General features: G+C 52.9%; 1 protein-coding gene across 12 annotated transcripts in view; it reads left to right on the forward strand.

Annotated features, from left to right (window-relative positions):
• Nucleotides 1-14,458, forward strand: part of HOXD4 (homeobox D4) — a 27,721-nt gene extending 13,263 nt beyond the window's left edge. For 8 of the 12 annotated variants that reach the window (XM_086718952.1, XM_086718954.1, XM_086718956.1 and 5 more), the window contains 2 exons: nt 115-1,974; nt 2,520-6,047. In XM_086718952.1, coding sequence (XP_086575078.1) covers nt 1,539-1,974; nt 2,520-2,860 — 777 coding nt within the window. In that variant the 5' untranslated portion in view covers nt 115-1,538 and the 3' untranslated portion in view covers nt 2,861-6,047. Of the gene's footprint in view, nt 1-114; nt 1,975-2,519; nt 6,048-13,944 lie in introns of those variants that run through there. The other 4 variants (XM_086718949.1, XM_086718951.1, XM_086718957.1 and 1 more) reach the window with 2 other exon arrangements.
• Nucleotides 14,459-16,821: the final 2,363 nt, after the last annotated feature.

The following is a 16,821-nucleotide window of genomic DNA, read 5'->3' on the forward strand; positions in this document are numbered from 1 at the left end:
TCCTTTCTGGAAAATACCACTTGATAAGGGGGAGGGGGTGGATCTAGAGAGGAGGGTAATAAAGCGCCCATTTCTGGGATGGATTATTTCTTCTTCTTTTCTTTCTTTCTTAAGAAGAGTGTCCTGTCTCCTTGGCTGCTCGGTAACTCCGGCCCTGGTGCAAGGATGGGGAACTCGTTGCTGCAAATTGTCACCGAGCTCTTCAAGCTACCTGAACCCTCTCTGAAAGTGCGAGTGGCTGCGTCGGGCCGGTGATGGCTCCGAGGAAGAGGCCGGGGCTGGCAGCGGTCTGGGTACCCACTCTAGGTGAAACCCGGAGGTAGTAACGTTGTCTATATATACCCTGTAGAACCGAATTTGTGTGGTATCCACATAGTCACAGATTCGATTCTAGGGGAATATATGGTCGATGCAAAAACTTCATGTTTCTCCGAAATAGCCATAGTCGGAAGCTGAGGCCAGAGGCAGCCGGGTGCGGGTCAGTTTCCTTTCTGTTTTATTACCTTAGACTCCAGGAAGATGGACTGAGCCTGGTGACACGGGGGGAGCCTTTTCCCCGAAGCCCCTCACGTTTAAACAGAGGTTCCCGTGTAGACCCTTAATTGGTTGCATGAATGCAGGGCCAAAGGGCTAGCTTTTGGGGAACTGGGGAGCAAGGTGGAAAGCCAGGTAGCCCCAGCCCCAACTCTGTCCTCAAGGAGCATGAAGTGAGGTCAGAGGGTGTCCAGTGAGGAGGCTCACAGGTCGTTGACTCCACGTGGGAAAAGGGAGTGCAGGGTCCTTTGGAGCCTATCTGGGTGAGGTGGGGGTACCATCATCACCTTCCAGGCCCACCCCTCAGCTGTATGAGCTGGGTGGAGGGCGGTCTTGCCATACCTGTAAGACCGACTTTGGCTAAAAGCACTCCATCCTGGGCACTCACAGCAAGCTTGGCAGTTACTCATCGCCTGATTTGATTCGGGCCCGCCAGACTGTTGTAACTTTTGGGTGACCCTGAGGAAGACAAAGCCGGGACTCGGCCTTTGTATGGCAGAGTCCCCGTTCCCGCGGGCGGGAGCCCTGCCTGCCTGGGGTACTCTGCCCAACTCAGAGGCTGCCTCACCCACCGGCCTTTTGGCATTCTGCAGCCTGACAGAGTTGGGGTTTCATTCCCCCTTGAACTGTACCCATTTTGGGGGGCTGTATTTCAGCGGGGGTGAGTGGAGAGGACACTGGAGGTTAACAAAGTCAGTGGCAGACAAAAGCTGGGATTACCTGCCAGGAATGAGGGTGCGGGGAATTGGAGAACTACACTAACATCTGGCGGGGGCCCTCAAATGTGCCATGGCGAGTCACTTGATTACACGTATGTTATTTAGTTAAATTTGTGAAAATTATGAGATGCTCACCAACCCGGTGATAAACTCGCTTCCTTGCTATTGGCTGGCTTGGTCACATGGCCGCCAACTTTATTCAGTTGACAGCAAGTAGGAGGGCCCTATGGAAGGAGAAAAAAAGACAACACGAGAAAAATTAGTATTTTCTACCTTCTGAAATTAATGGCCATGAGTTCGTATATGGTGAACTCCAAGTATGTGGACCCCAAGTTCCCTCCGTGCGAAGAATATTTGCAGGGCAGCTACCTAGGCGAGCAGGGCGCCGACTACTACAGCGGAGGCGTGCAGGGTGCAGACTTCCAGCCCCCGGGGCTCTACCCACGGCCCGACTTCGGTGAGCAGACCTTCGGAGGCGGCGGGCCCGGGCCCGGCTCGGCGCTACCCACGCGGGGTCACGGGCAAGAACCCGGCGGCCCCGGTGGCCACTACGGAGCCCCAGGAGAGCCGTGCCCCGCGCCCCCGGCGCCGCCGCCCGCGCCTCTGCCCAGCGCCAGGGCCTGCAGCCAGCCGGGCGGCCCCAAGCAGCCGCCCCCCGGGACGGCACTCAAGCAGCCCGCGGTGGTCTACCCATGGATGAAGAAGGTGCACGTGAATTCGGGTAAGGCATGGTCCAGCGACCTCTCAGTCCCCACCCCAGCCTGGAGGCCTGGGCCCCCGAGAGGGGGTGCGAGTGGGTGGGGGCTTGTGGGGCTTCAATGGGCGCCGCAATTACTCTCTCCATAAATTTTTATAGCTGAGGGAGCAGGCCGGGACCATGTGGCTGGCTGCTTGGCTGTGGGCGAAAAAGGGGGTGGAGATGGGGGTGGGGTGGGGGAGGACTCCATTTTCAGAGCGGACGGAACCTGGTAGAGGAGGAGAGGGGGGTTTTCCAAAATGCTAGGGAATTCCGGAGCTCTCGGTGGGCCAGGGAGATGGGAGCACGTAAGGGGATCCCCGCCCCGGAGCCTGGGGGAGTGGGTGGGTGGGAGTGAGCGGGTGCGCTGGGTACAGAGGACGAGAGGGCGGGAGGGAGGAAGGGAGCGGGCTGGGGAGTGCGCTGGGAGGGCCGCGGGCCTCGGGCACGCCAGGAAGTGAGCGGCAGTGGCGAGGGCCCTAAGAGAAGCCGGGCGCTGACCTGACCGTGCTGTCTGTTTTGTCTCGCAGTGAACCCCAACTACACTGGCGGGGAGCCCAAGCGGTCTCGGACGGCCTACACCCGGCAGCAAGTCCTAGAACTGGAAAAAGAATTTCATTTTAACAGGTATCTGACCCGGCGCCGTCGGATTGAAATTGCTCACACCCTGTGTCTCTCTGAGCGCCAGATCAAGATCTGGTTCCAGAACCGGAGGATGAAGTGGAAAAAAGACCACAAGCTGCCCAACACCAAAGGCAGGTCCTCGTCCTCGTCCTCCTCTTCCTCCTCCTCCTGCTCCTCCTCAGCTGCCCCAGGCCAGCATTTGCAGCAGCTGGCCAAGGACCACCACACGGACCTGACGACCTTGTAGAAGTGGGGACCCTGGGCCCATTCCTCCCTGCGCTCCCGGCTGAGCCGAAGCTGCGGGGGCAGGCCAGGCTTGCTGTCACCTCCCTGGGCTCTAAGGTACTGTGGGGTGGACCTGGGATACGCAGGCCGCCCTCGGACTAGGTTAGCATCCTGCCCGAGGGCAGCCCCCTCCCTGAAGCGGGATGGGGGTGGGAGGGGGGCGGGATTCTCTCTCTAAGTATATTACATATGGCAGGAGCTACTGAGAACATAAACCTTGGTGAGTCATTAAACTTATGAAAATCTCTGCTGTTGGATTTTGAATTTGCAAATGAAGGTTGGATGCTTTATCCCAGTGTGAATTTGAACATCCTCCCCCACCCCACCCCTCCAGGGATCTTGGTGGCTTAATAAAGTGGGGGAGTTGAGGCAGCAGGTTGGCCATCCCTGTGCTAGGTGCTTTCAGTGGAAACAGGAAAGCTGGGCCAGGATTTCTGAACTTTCTGGGTTATCTGTATAATTTCCGGTGTGAAAAAAATATTTTGCTCCCGGTGGCCCCATGCCCAAAGAAATGAGTCTAAGAAGGAAGTGGAAATGGGTTGGGTTATTTTATGTTTAGATTATATTTGCTTAAATATTTATTTGTTGGGGGATGGGGGACAGAAATAACTGACATCTTAATGCCAAAAATCTTAAGAAGGTGAAAGGGGCTGAGTTTCAGGGAGAAGAATCAGAGATGTGTGGACTAACTTCTGGCTCTAACCGGCATTTTGAACTCCACCCCTCCCCACTCCCCGGAAATGTGTGTAGGGGGCCCTTAACCCTTTTAGAGGGAAGCAAAGGGTCCACTCAAAGTTGAGTTCTTGAAAATATATTTCCACATGTGCTTTTTTCAGCACTGTGCTTACAACTAGTTCTGGGTGATTAAAGGAAAGGGAAAAGAGAAAGAAACAAATGGTCCAACATTTTCCTTCTGGGGAAAGAAAACAACACCTCTATGTTCTGGGTCATTAGATAGTGACTGAATTTTCTATTCCAACTGGATTCCAAATGCTGGATTCCAAATAACCCATGTAGCAGTATTTTATAGGAATTGGTGTACGGCCTATATGGGAGAGGGGGTGTGTGGTGGGGAGAAAGTGGGAAGGTGGGGAAATCTTGCTGTAAAAAAGAAAGAGAACACTAATTGAATCTAGAAGCCCACAAAAGTTGGTCTTAGGGTTTTTTTCCCTGAAGTTTTTTTATTTTTTAAACAAGTGTAAGGAAGTTTTTCTCAACCCATTGATTAGAAGCAGAGATTGTAAAAGTATAAAAGTTTTAGGCCCTCCTCCTTGCCTTAAGAATAGTGGTTTCATAACAATCACTCTCAAACAACAGAGGAGTGATGTTCTTTAGTCATTTTTCTTATGCCTTGCCTGAGGATTCAAGGCTCATTTTTCTAAAATGCTGACCCTTAAGGCTAAGGGGGGGGGGGGGGGAGAGTCAAAGGGAATGGCCAGAGTTCATATACTCAAATGAAACAGACTTTGGAAGTTTAAACCCCAAAGCTGTGGGCTCCAAAAAGAAACCCCTGGTTGTAGCTACCAAAAAGTGACAAAAGAGGGGAGGGAAAAAGGATGAGCTTGAAAGAGAGATTAAGAATTGGAGCTATTTTTTTTTTTCAGTGCTTCAGAATGCTTTATAAAGTTCAGAGATAATTTTTTAAATATATTTAAGTGGAGGGAGAAAAAAAAAGACTTTTTCTGCACGCATGTTCTTTGGTGTCTCCTGAGAGCCGAGAGCAGGTATTCACTGGAGTCTCTAGGCTGAAATTCCACTTCTCTGAAGTATCTTCCAAGCCTTGGTCTTTTGTATTAGACCCTGGGGACAGCTCTTTGTTCCTCCTTGGGGTGAGCCTGGCTCTCAGACTTGCACATGGCAATACTTGAATATCGCCACGTCGGGATATTAAAGATGGATATTCCTGCATTATTCGCATCATTGTTTCTATGACAAAAAGCAAAGAGTTCATACATAGTCAAGACGTCTTTTTTCTGACGCCCTCACGTTGAGAAGCTGAAAAGGTATTTTACTGAAGTTCGGCTAAATTACAGAATCAGGTTCATCCAGAGGACAAATTTTCTATTCGATTAGCTGTATTTCAGCCGGGAGGACTGACCTCTAAACCCTTAACCTTTTGGACTCTAACTACCCTTCTCTTCTTTTTTTTCCCCCTCTAATGGGGAGAGCAGTCTTTGGATGTAGCATTTGAAAAAAGCCGCTATCGTTAGAGGCAAGTTGGAAAGTTGCTAAGATTCTTTCCTAAAGCCCAAATCTGTGAATATATTGAACCTTCTCCTTGGGAGGGGGGAAAAGTATATATTTTCACGACACCCAACTACATATATATTATAAAGATTATTATATAGATTTCCCCATTCCCAGAAGTTCAGGTTATCTACCCCAGCTTCAGACCAAATGCCAAAACTGCTTCACTGACTTCACCCATGTCCCAGAGGAAAGCCAAGAGGCATGTTTTGATGAAGAAAACCCACCTTCTTCTCAAACATAGCTTCACTACTTTGAAAAGTAACTTAAATCAGAGAAACAACTTCTTTGTTTATAAGTCTCAGTTCTCCTCAGTTTCCAGGGATTGTCTTTTGAAATGTTAATGGAGCTTGGATGGCCCAGGGGGCAGTCCTCAACCCTGTGGTCCCAATCGTACCCCAGCGTCCGTTTGGGCCCACAGGAGTGGGGCAGGGGAGAAGCAGCAGCACCCCCCCCCCCCTTCTCAAAACCACCTAGGGCAGGGAAGGAAATGAGTTTCCATCTGGGAACGTACTCTGGAGAAACCTAGATGTGGAAAGGCTCAGTGCCCATTTGCTTTCATTTGTTTCCAGTTTGTTCCCCCAAATATGAGCCAGAAGTGTTTGTTTTGGTGTTGTTTTTCTTTAAAGCTGTGTTGGGGTCGTGACTGGGGAGGAGTGAAGTGTTTACTGAGGACATTGCTCCTCAGACTCCCATCTCACTTTGTCCATTGCAGCCTTTTGTTGGGAGATGACATTGTCTGTCAGCCCCATGGTGTCTGTTCACACAGGATGCTTTTTTAATAGAATTGACCAATGTTCTGCTGCCACTGATTAAAGTATTATTTATACTAATTGTTGCCTGTAGTTTTGATGTAATTCATTGATCTATATTTGAAATAATAAAAGGTGTAGCGAAACTTCCATCCTGTTTGGTGCCTCCAAAGAAGCATTCTTCATTAAGTCTTCTAAAAGCTAACATTCAATATAAACAATTTATTATTTTCTGCATTGTGCCTGACATGTGAAGGTTAAAGTGTGTAAGGGTTAGCAAATCTGTCATTAACCTCTCCCCCACACATACACAGTCCCAATTTGGCCACCATGTTTTGTGAGCATTGGGAAGCCTAACGTTGCATTCAGGCTGCAGGGCGTTATTTTTTGGAAGAAAAAATAAGTAACTTCCCAGGCTAGAAGGAGGCTCCAGGTTGGCCCCGGTTAGCTCCAGACACCTCCAATCTCTCTTTGTCTTGTGGTGGGTGAGAGACCTCCCTGCCCCCCAACTCTGGGAGAGTGCTGGGTTCTGAACCAAGCTGAGACTGGCCAGTGGCTGCTGGGACCAAACCCCTCTGGTCTCCAATCTTGGACTCCTACTTTCCTTGTGCTATTTAGTCCCACTGGGGCCTCCAGCACCTGCCCCTCCTTCCCCCAGAGGCCCCTCTGCCCTCCAGACGACAATAAACACTCCCCACCATAAAAAGTGCCGTGCGCTATTTTTTTTTTTTTTTTTCTGCAAAGGCTTTTTTTCGTCTTTGCCTTGCCTTGGAGAGTGGGCCAAGACAGGAGTCCCAAAATAGCTGGGGCGGGGGGGGGGGGGGGGGGGGGGTTGCTCGCGACAGGAAATGAGCAGAATGCATAAAATCAGACATGTGTCCTTAATATATGGAAGGGCTCGCCTCAGACGCGTGGACATGTGTATTTATAAGTGCGCAGACAGAAGTTTAAATATTCAGACACATTTTATGATTGTCCTCTGCCCGTCTTCTGGTTAATGGCTCCTCCTGTGCCCACCAATACATCAATACCGTTGTGTGTATTGAATCACGGGCAGGGACGAGGAGGAAGCGAGTCCATAGCCGAGCCCGCTTGAGTACAGTACAGTAAATCGGGACCCTCGGCAGAAGGCGCTTCCCGCCCGCCCGCCATGTTGGGGAGCCCTCCCTGCCCCCCGCGCCTGGCTGGGCGGCCGGGGCTCGCCGGCAGCCGGGGGAGGGCCTTTCATAACCCGGAGAATTTTCAAAGTGCGAGGAAGATGATAAGAATAGATTTCTACAAGTCCCGACCACGTGATTGGCGAAATAATTAATTCAGCACGTCCCTTAAGAAACACGGAGTCGTCATTAATCTGCCACGCAAAGGGCTCTCTCCGACTTGGAAAGTGCAGGGATCCCAAGAATATCACCCGCCGAGGGGGGCTGCGCGGCGCCCCCAGCCCTCCACCCTCGGCCCCCAGTGGCGGGCGCGGGAGCGCGGCCAGCAGGTAAATATTTTGGCGACTTTTATTTCTTCGGATTTAAATCCTTAATGAACTTAGCTGTCAGGGCCGCTGACAAATAGTTCCCTTTGCTTCCTGATTTGGAACCGCGCGCCGGCGAGAAGTTGTTAGTGGCTTGGATGGTGACCTTTGGTTCAGCAAAGCTTTGCACTTATGAAAAATTACTGAGAGCGGCCGAGTGTGTGTATGTGAGCGAGAGAGAGGGTGTGTGTGAGCATGTGGGGGTGGGCGAGGGGCGAGGGGGCGAGGGGCGAGGGTGCGCGCGGGCTGCTCCGAAACAACAGGAGTTGTTAAAAAAAAAAAAAAAAAAAAAAAACCCGCCCGGCTGGGGGACGCGCCTGGCGCACGCGGGCCGAGGTTGCCCGGTCGCCTGTGTCTACCGGGAACAATGGTCGCTGTCACGGCATCTGCTGCCTATTCTTAAACCGGTGAGAAAAGGCCCCGGCCCTCTTTTCAAGCGAGGGTCGTAAATTTTTCTTTGCGTCATAATAGAAGGCTATAAAATCGAGTTGAAATTTTACCCCAGGCAGGTTTTAACCAACAGATAATGATTTCCGAGTTGCTTCTCCCACTCCCCTCCTTTCCCACCCCAGCTCTCCTGTTTCGGCCACCCCAGCAAGGAGTTTTCTCCTTCTTCCCCTTTATTTTTGTATTTTTAATTTGGGGGAAGATGGAAAATAAAGGCGCGGGTTAGAAGTCCCTGCCGGCAGGGTGGGAGACCCTGGGGCGAAGGGGAGCCTGGGGCAGGGATGTGCGAGAGAGGCCAGGGAGAGGTGCAAAAGCTGTCTGTCCGGTTGCCTCCCATTTCAGCCTTTCTTCTCCCACACTCCGAGGAGATTCGAGGTCCCACTAGCCACTACGCTGCCACCCCACCCCACCCCCAGCTTGCCGGGGTCTGGGTCGGGGCGGCAGCGGGCATTCTCCTCCTTCAGCTTGAAACTCAGGGCCGGTGCCGGGGAGGAGAGCCTCTTTATTCGCCTCCTTCCCTGTCGTTGGCTTTGAGGATGATTTCCCGCTAGCTGGGGCTGGCTGCGTTGGTAGTTGTTGTGGGATTGTGTGTATGTTTTGATTTCTTTTTTGGTGTGTGTATATTTCCCCGTCAGGACAGAGACAAAGTTTCCTCCGTTATGAATTATACATTCAAACAATAATACATTAATTCAATTATTCAAAGATGACAAATGTTTATGTGCTTTGCAAGTGACTCCGACGCAGATTCCGGGCGCTTTCTTTGAGCTGCTTGCGTTTTTCTCAATGAGAATTGGCTCCCCTCCCACCCCAACCCCACCCACCCCAACCCACCACACCATCCCCTGGTAGGCCCAGAGAAGGAACCCACAAAAAGCCTCCCCAGCCCCGCTGGCAGCCCGGCAGCCAACAGCCTCCCAAGTCCTGGGCTTGGCGGGCACCGGCCCGGGCTATTTTATCAGTGTGACAATTGCCCGGGTTGATGTGATAAATCATCGTAAGTAATTCCTGAAAGGGTGCGAGGCTGTTGGGGGCCGGGCGAGGACTGTAAATCTTTCCGGTTTATTGCTCTATGAACATATGCTCCGATTGAAGAAGGCTTAGATCCTTTCCTGGAGACAAATTCCCGCAAAGCGGCCCCCCTCTTTGGCAGGAGATTAACACTTGCTGCGGGCCCGTTGCTCGGCCCCTGGCGGGAGGCTAGGGGGCGGGATACTCCGGTGGGGGTGAACTGGGGGCACCCACGGTCCGGCTCCAAGAGGCGTCCCGAGTGGGCCTCCAGCCAGGCCCGTCCAGGTGAACAAAAGGAGGAGCTCCCTCACAGGTCTAAAGGGCTCTGAGCAGCCTGTGACCTGTCTTCCGGGACTTCCTGTGCCTCTGCAATGGGGATGAGGAGGACTTTACCCCCTTCTCCCGGGCTCTTCTGGGGCTGCTGAGCACATTCACATTCGCCTCCGTCGCTCGGAGACCTCGCCGGCGGCGACAGGGCATCTGCTCCGTGCCCGATGCCGTTGGGAAGCAGAACTGGCCATGACAACCAGACTTCGGGGATGGGGTGGAGACTTCCGCATGGTGCGGGATTCTGGGGAGCGGGTCGGGCTGGGAGACGACCTTGGGGACTCGCGGCAGGCCGGGACCTGGAAGCCGGTCGCTCACCCTGGCTGGGAGCTTAACTCTTTCTCACACGCAGAATTGTTACCGTAAATTCCGCCTGACCACTCGGAGAGTGCTGGGAACAGGTCCCGATGTAATATTTCTAAAATAGAAGCTCCCAGGACTCCCAGATAAGCCCGGCTAGGGCTGATTTCTCAGCCACCTCGCCTTCTTGGAGGCGCCGCAGGAAGCGGGAAGCCGCGGCCTGGCAGTCGCCGGGCCTGCGGATTCCGTGAGCCCTGCCCAGGTTTGGAGGCGCGCGCTCTCGGCAAACAGCAGCTCGGCGCCTTGGCGGCTCCACGCCGCGCGGAACCCGAGTGGAGCGCGCAAGACGCAGAGCAGGGAGAGCGCTACGGGTCCGGTCGGCTGCTTATGCGCCCTTTCTGGCTCTGGGGAGTGGCGGCTCCTCTGCCGAGTCTGCGGAACGAGCCAGAGCCCCAGCGGGGTGGGGATGGGGGTGGGGTTTCCCCGAGGTGACCGGCCCCGGTCTGGGAGCTGGAGTCACCCACCTTAGGGCTGGAGCCTGCGCTGTGCCACAACTAATTGCCTCGACCGGGGAGGGGGCGAGCAGCCCGTCCGCCTAGGCGGAGCCTGGCCCGGGTGCGTGCGGATGAGAGGTATCGGGCTCGACTGGGGAGCTAAGGGAACCCTGGGCCTCCGAAGCTCCATAGCCACCTCCGGAGACGCCTCTGAAAGGCAGCCTCTAAAATTTCCAGTCCGCGGGCTGGTCCGGTGGAAGGCTGGGCCAGGGTCAGAGGTCGTGGGGGGTGAGACTCTCAGCGCCCCTCATGCCACTGCCGGTGGCCGGATTGGGGCTGGGTTGGACTCGAGCTGCGAGATGAGGGCTTTCTTTTCGTTCCATACCCACTCATGCCTGCTCCGGGGAAGGGGCCCGGATCCCACGCTTCCCGCCCCTCCTCCTAGCCCCCAGGCCTGGCTGCGCTCCGGGGCTGGATGGCGTGAAAGTTTCAGCCTCAATCAGTACAATCTTCCCTTGGGGTCACGTGAACAAATATGCTCGCATTTGAAGGCAGCGTCTGTATTTCCCGACCATGAGGGGGTTTCCGGGGCTCTCTCCAAATCCAGAAAGGGCCACATTCCGAAAGCAAAACAAACCCCGAGCTCTGGGGGGTCTGGGAGGGCTGGGCAGGAACCCAGGAGTGGGTGGGGGCGCGGGTGGCCGCCGCTCTGGGCCTGGGAGCGGACAGGCGGGCGGGTGGACCGACGGGCGCGCATCGCAGGCGAAGCCAGCTCGGGGACTGCGAACTCGTTCCTCCTGCGTTTATTGGTAGTTGAACCTCAGCCTGGTTCCGTTCTACCGGGAATTCCGTGTGCTCGGGTATATGGCCGCGTCTGCGAGCGCGCAAGACCAGGGTTGGGACAGTGTTGTCTGCAGACAAAGGGGGAAGGCTAGCTCTGCCCCCCACTGGCGCCCACTCTGAGGCCGAGGACACCAGGTTTATGATAAATTGGGATCCAGGTAAGCAATTGCATGACAAAATGGAAATCTTTGGGCACCGGGCTGCTTGCTGCCCTGAGCGGGATACTAAATATGATTTATTTTGTGTAATCTGTGATCTTGATTATTGCCAATTGGTGAGGCAGTCCGCGTAGACCTAGATACACTTCTACATATACATTGAGGACGGTGATTAATCGTAAGGAGGTGCGCTTTGTGGGGATGCTCCCCGCCTACCCAAAGGTTAGGAGGACACACTAGCTTGCCAGGCTTGGGGGGTGGCTGATGGCATGGTGGGGGGGATGTGGCAGTTTCAGGAGAGGGTCGGTGAAGGGGTTGGGGGCTGGAGGAACTATTTTGGGGGTAAATGTGCAGTTATGAAAATGGGCTGGGAAATGAAATGAATAAAAAGAAACTTTTTTTACACTGTCACTGCCAAAGTAAGATGGAGCGTCATATTAATTCTGTGTCTTGGGCTGCCTGGCTGGGCATAGGCAGGTTGATTTATATGTATTTAAAATAAACTCTGTGACCAGCCAGCTCCCTGCATTGTTCTGGGAACTAGCTCCATATACGCACGCCTTTATCTCTTGCTGTTGGCTTAATATTTTTTTCCTTTAGTGGTTAAAGTGCTTCTCAAGCTTCTCCCCCAAATTCATGAGAACCCCCAAACTACTCAGAAGAGTTTGAGAGGCTCCTCCAGTACATGCTCCCTCAGTAATCTGGGTTTTGACTTCCAGAGTGGCAGAGAAAAAAGGTTTAGGGCTCCTGGGTTCTTCTCCCCAAAGAACCCAGGATGAAAGCTAAATCATTATTTTGGCTCCTGCCTCCCATCCATCCTTTTGTTTACGGGATCCTGTGGCTCCTGGCTGGAGGAGGACAGGACAATTCATCCTGGATTTTTCCGGGGCCAAAGCCCAAGTAAGCAGCTCCATGAGTCCGAGGGAGCGGCTCCAGGCTCATGGGAGCGTCACACAGCCGGGCCAGACTGGGCCTCTGTGGGGAAGGGTCCCAGAAAGCAAGGAGCAGTCCCTTCACCTACGATGGGACAGGCCCCAGCTGGAGAGGGACCGACTTCCAAGAGGACATCGCCATCAAAGGAGAGCAGTAAAGCCGTTTTGTCAATCGCCTGCTTTTGGCTCCATCAGAACTTAAAGTCACTGGACATTTTTCTTCGCCTGCTGCCTTGGAGCAGCGCGCCTGCCAACTTAGTCAGCTGAATCCAATTACCGCGAGCAGCATTTCATTTGGCCCCGTGGAGCACTCACTTATAACTTCCCCGAAAATTTCAATAATCTGCACCAAGGCTCCCTATCCTAAAGACTTTTCCCGGGGATGCTGGTGGGGGCTGGGGTATAGGGCCCGGCCTGCCGCGGACCAGCTCTCCGTTGACAGCTCCCAGATGGGTCTCCCTCCCGCTACCCCAGTTTCTGGCTGTGGAAAGGGTACTTGAGCTGGTGGCCCAGAGCCAGCAGGGTTAAGCCCGCGATTCTGGTCAAGCAGAAGGCTGAAGTTGGGCTTGTGCTGGAGGGTGGGTGGGCTGAGCAGGGAGCTCGAGAGAAGGCAATGGGGACTCTGGGTGGCCTAACGTTGGCCACCTTGGGGTCCTCTTTTCTTTTCCCTTCCCAAGCCTCCTGAGCCTAGAGCACAGGGTGCACAGGGCATCCCAGAATGCCCAGGAGCAAACTTACCCTGATCATCCATGGCTGGAAAAACAAAATCTAGCTACAGGCATCGTGGGATCAGCCCTGGTGGTCTTTCAATTTAGCCCTCTTCTGAGGGGGAAGATCCTACTTTTAAAGAACCCCCTTTTAAAAAAAATAATAAAACATAGTCAAGCGGCGAAAGTTGATGTCTGTTCACGTGAACGTATCATATAAAGTAGCTTCCGGCTCGCTGATCAGGTCTGAGTACCTGCGTACATCGCACACCCACTGCACAGCCCTCAAGGCTGGCCTAGCGGCCTGGGCCCCCTGGGCCCAGACCGGCTGGGAAGCTGAAGCCTGGGCTCGATATTAGGAGCCCTACTGGGCTGGGATCTCTCCGAGGCGCTTCCGTTGGGTGTTCATTAAGGGGTGAGTTATTGCTGTCTAAGCCAAAGGTCACTTCAAAGGCTTATGGCTGTGCGCTCTGGTCTTTAGAAGGGACTGGAATGCTTTGTGTGGGGCTTTCTCCTGCCCGGTTTAGTGTTTGCAAACTACTGAGTCGACAAATTGCACAGGGCAGATGCAAGAGGGGGGATTGTGTCTCTCCTTTCACCTGACCTGCATGGGCACCCGCTAAGTGCCCGTAGTGGTGGGCAGCTTGGTCTGTTGGGTGGAAGGGATGTGTGTTTCTTAGATTGTTTGCAGCCTAATCCCGACCCAGGAGTGGGCAGCCCAGGCCAGGATTGTGGTGGGTACCGACTGGAATAAAATAAATTCAGAGGAACCATGCAAGATACAAAGTACAAATCAGGAAATAGCGCCCAGCTCCCTTTCCACTGGGGCTGAGTAGGGCAGCCATTGACCAGGACCCACCCAGGCCCATCTTTTTCAGGTGCCCTATGCTGTAGCCTCCCTCCCACACCAATTTTGTACAGTCCTTCTCTTTTACTCCTAGGAGGTTTGGGCTCAGCCTGGGAGACTAAGGCACCTGGAGCACTAAGAGCTTGGCTGAAGCAGGGGGAGAGGACAGATTCCCCTTGTGCCTTTGACCCACTTGGCTCACCCGTTGCTTGAGGGTCTGGCACTTCCCTCTGGTCTGAGCTCCTCCTTCCCCCATCCAGCCAAAGATTTTGGTGTTAAAGGCCACTCACTCCCTAGAAGCCAATCAAGTCTCCCTTTCTGCCAGGGAGAAGGTGCCTGGAATGGCTTCGGGCAACATATACAATAGTCACATTGATTATGACACCCTTAAAGGGGAAAGCCTCTCAACATGTGTGCGTTAGAAGCGGCTGCCACTGAGAGTTTTCCATTTTGTTCCAGATCCGCCTCAACAGAATATCAAAAGGACCCTGAAGAACCTAAAAAGAGTTACAGACAAAATTCGAGAGCTTGCGCGGGAATACACACACACACACACACACACACACACACACACACACACACACACTGTGGTGAGTAGTGTGATTTAAAAAAATAATTTCCACTACATTTCCATCTGTCCTGCAACTCAAGGTAGCCATCTCAGGATCCATACATCAAGACATAAAACAAAGGGCGGCTTTGAAGTGGATCACCTCCGTGTGAACTGCTGCCCGTTACATGATAACCGATCATCGGCCTTCAAATTTATGGCGCTTTAATGGGGTGAGCCCAGTGCCTTAAATGGAGGGTGTATTACGTATTGAGTTATCTGGGCTAAATAAGAATGATTTAGAAGGCGCGTCCAGGGCTTCCCATAGGGTAGAGGAGGCTCAGGCTGAGAGATCGAGAGAACTCGGGCAGAGAGCGAGCCCAGCTCTGCAGCAAATATATCCCCACTGAGCAAACCCGAAAAGGAGTGGTTTCGGAATCCCCCAATAGTAAAGCCAACAGGGAGTGAAGAATCGTTGCTATGTTCCAGTGAATTAACAGAGGTGCCCAGCACAAGTCTTGTCTGCCAGAAAGAGATGTGTGGGTTTCCGAGGCCCTGGTTAGGAAAAACAAAAACAAAAACAAGGAGAGGAGCCAACTACAACCTTAGAAACATTTGAGAGCAACAGAAGCAACCGGCACATCATCGCCTCCCCCTTCTCTTTCAACTTGCCCTGACTCTACCGGCCCATAATTTACTGCGACTGCCGCGCTAGTCACAGCCCAGCGACTGCCGCCCCCTCCTTCCCCGAGCCCCTCGGTCTTTCACGGCCCCGGCGGGAGAGCGAGGGCCGGGCCGGCCTCTGAGCATCCAGCGAGCTTCCCGGCTTCCCCAGGCAGCGGCGGGCAGCGGGTCTTCGGCCCCGGCGGAGCTGCGCGCGTCCGGTCCTACGTCTGGCCGTGCAGCGGAGCTGTTCGGAGAGACCGGCACCGGCCACTTTATATAATCCCCCAGCTCGCGGGGCGCGGGGCCGGGAAAAGTGCGGAGTAGGGAATTCTTTTGCCGCTCTTCCTCCTACGCGGAGCCTGTTTTCCACTTCTGAAAAGTGCCGGGCCTTGGGAAGTGTTTTTCTTTTCATTCCTTACTGAAGCGTTTACTGCCGCCGTGCTTGCAGTCATAAATTTTGTTACAAACCACAATGACAGGTGCATTGATATGCACCGTGAGAGCTCCAGCTGCTTAATAACCCCGTCCCCTGGCCGCTGTGAGCGCCTTTTATTTATTCGGTATCATATTAGGTATTGATCCCGGGCAGAATTAAGTGCAGTGAGCAAGTATCAGGGTTCGGCTGTTTCAGAAGCGCGGCGAGTGTGGCGGTCCAGCGCGGCCCAGGCGGCGGGCGGTGGTCGCTCTGAGGCCGCCTTCCTTCCGTGTGGCTAGGAATCCTTTGGCCCTGCATTCCCAGCCTGCGGTTGGGCCTCCAAGCTGAGTTGGGCAACTTCCCGGCACCGCAAGAAAGGTCGAGTCAGACCCTGTGTAGTGCCCTTACTCTAGAAGGGGCCAGGCTTGGTGCCGGCGGGGTTCTGGGGAGCCTGCCCTGGCCGGTGCCCTGGGGGTTGAGGGGAGGAGGAATGAGAGAAAAGGGCAGCTGAGGACTTCGAAGACTGCCCCTCCCCCCGACACGGGCTAGTCTTCACCCCAAGGCATTTGGGTCCCCGAGCAAAAATGAGCAGAGATACCAAAGGGCCAGGAAAGAAAGCCTTTAAGGGGGGGGGGGGGGGGATCGAAAAGATGAGCCACTGAACAGTTGACCATTGTCCAAGTGATTTATGACCCATTCCTGCTTTTTAGGTTCAAGCAGAGTTCACAAGGAGTAGGGATTTCTACAAAGAAATAAGCTTTTTTATTTTTTTTAAACCAGTTTTGTAACAATATTCTCAGGTTCTGTTTTAGGAGAGGTGGCTTTTTGGGGGCATTATACTGCGGAGGCGGGGGGAGTCTGCAAAGCCCTTCCTGGTGAGGAGAGGGCTACTACCCTTGCTTCTGGGGCAAATAGACATTGCAGTGGTGGATCATCACTGAGTGGGCCTTGAAATCCCTTAAGACAATGAAAACAGAGGCAGAACAGACGCTGTGGTTATTCATGAAGCTGCCAAATATTTACACTTTTAAGGCCCAGTACACAGCTTTTCCTAAGAATATACCATAGGAAAAATATATATGTAAAGCCATCTGTTTCAAAAACCTGGTCAGTTCCTAAAGAAGCTATTTTAATGTGACTGGTCCACCTATCAAGATAACCTTGGTCAACCTGGGAGGCAAGAGGGAAAGTATTTTTGCTTCCACACTTGTAAATGAAATGACAGAAGCAGCAGTGACTTCTGGTGGGTTGAGTGTCAAATGTGGCCATTCTGATATCCAGAGGGCCCAAGGTTTAAGACTGGAAGTAGGATCCCAGAAAAGTCCAGAAACAGCTAAACCAGTCCTTTGGCTTGGGGGCAAACATATATAAACGTTAGAGGATGAGGCTGTAACTTTCCATTTGATATTCAGGAACTTTAATAGTCAGAATGACATAGAAATTGAATGAAAGAAAGATTAACATCAGCTTTGCTAGGTAGATATCTTAACCGCATACATTTCAGAACAATAATAGAAACAATTCCTAAAACATAACATCCTAGTATTCTATTATCCCATTGAAAAGGGTCTGTGTCTTATCAAGATAAATGCCATATTCACTTATTCTTTGTAACAAAATGGGCAACAATACTACCAAACAAAGGCTAATATAAAGGATTTTAAAAATTGGGTTAGGCTGTTTGGTGAAAGTGGAGGGGAAATGA

This window comes from Puma concolor, chromosome C1, assembly GCF_028749965.1.
Source record: "Puma concolor isolate L17-30 chromosome C1, mPumCon1.1.hap2, whole genome shotgun sequence".
NCBI classification, from domain to species: Eukaryota; Metazoa; Chordata; class Mammalia; order Carnivora; family Felidae; genus Puma; species Puma concolor.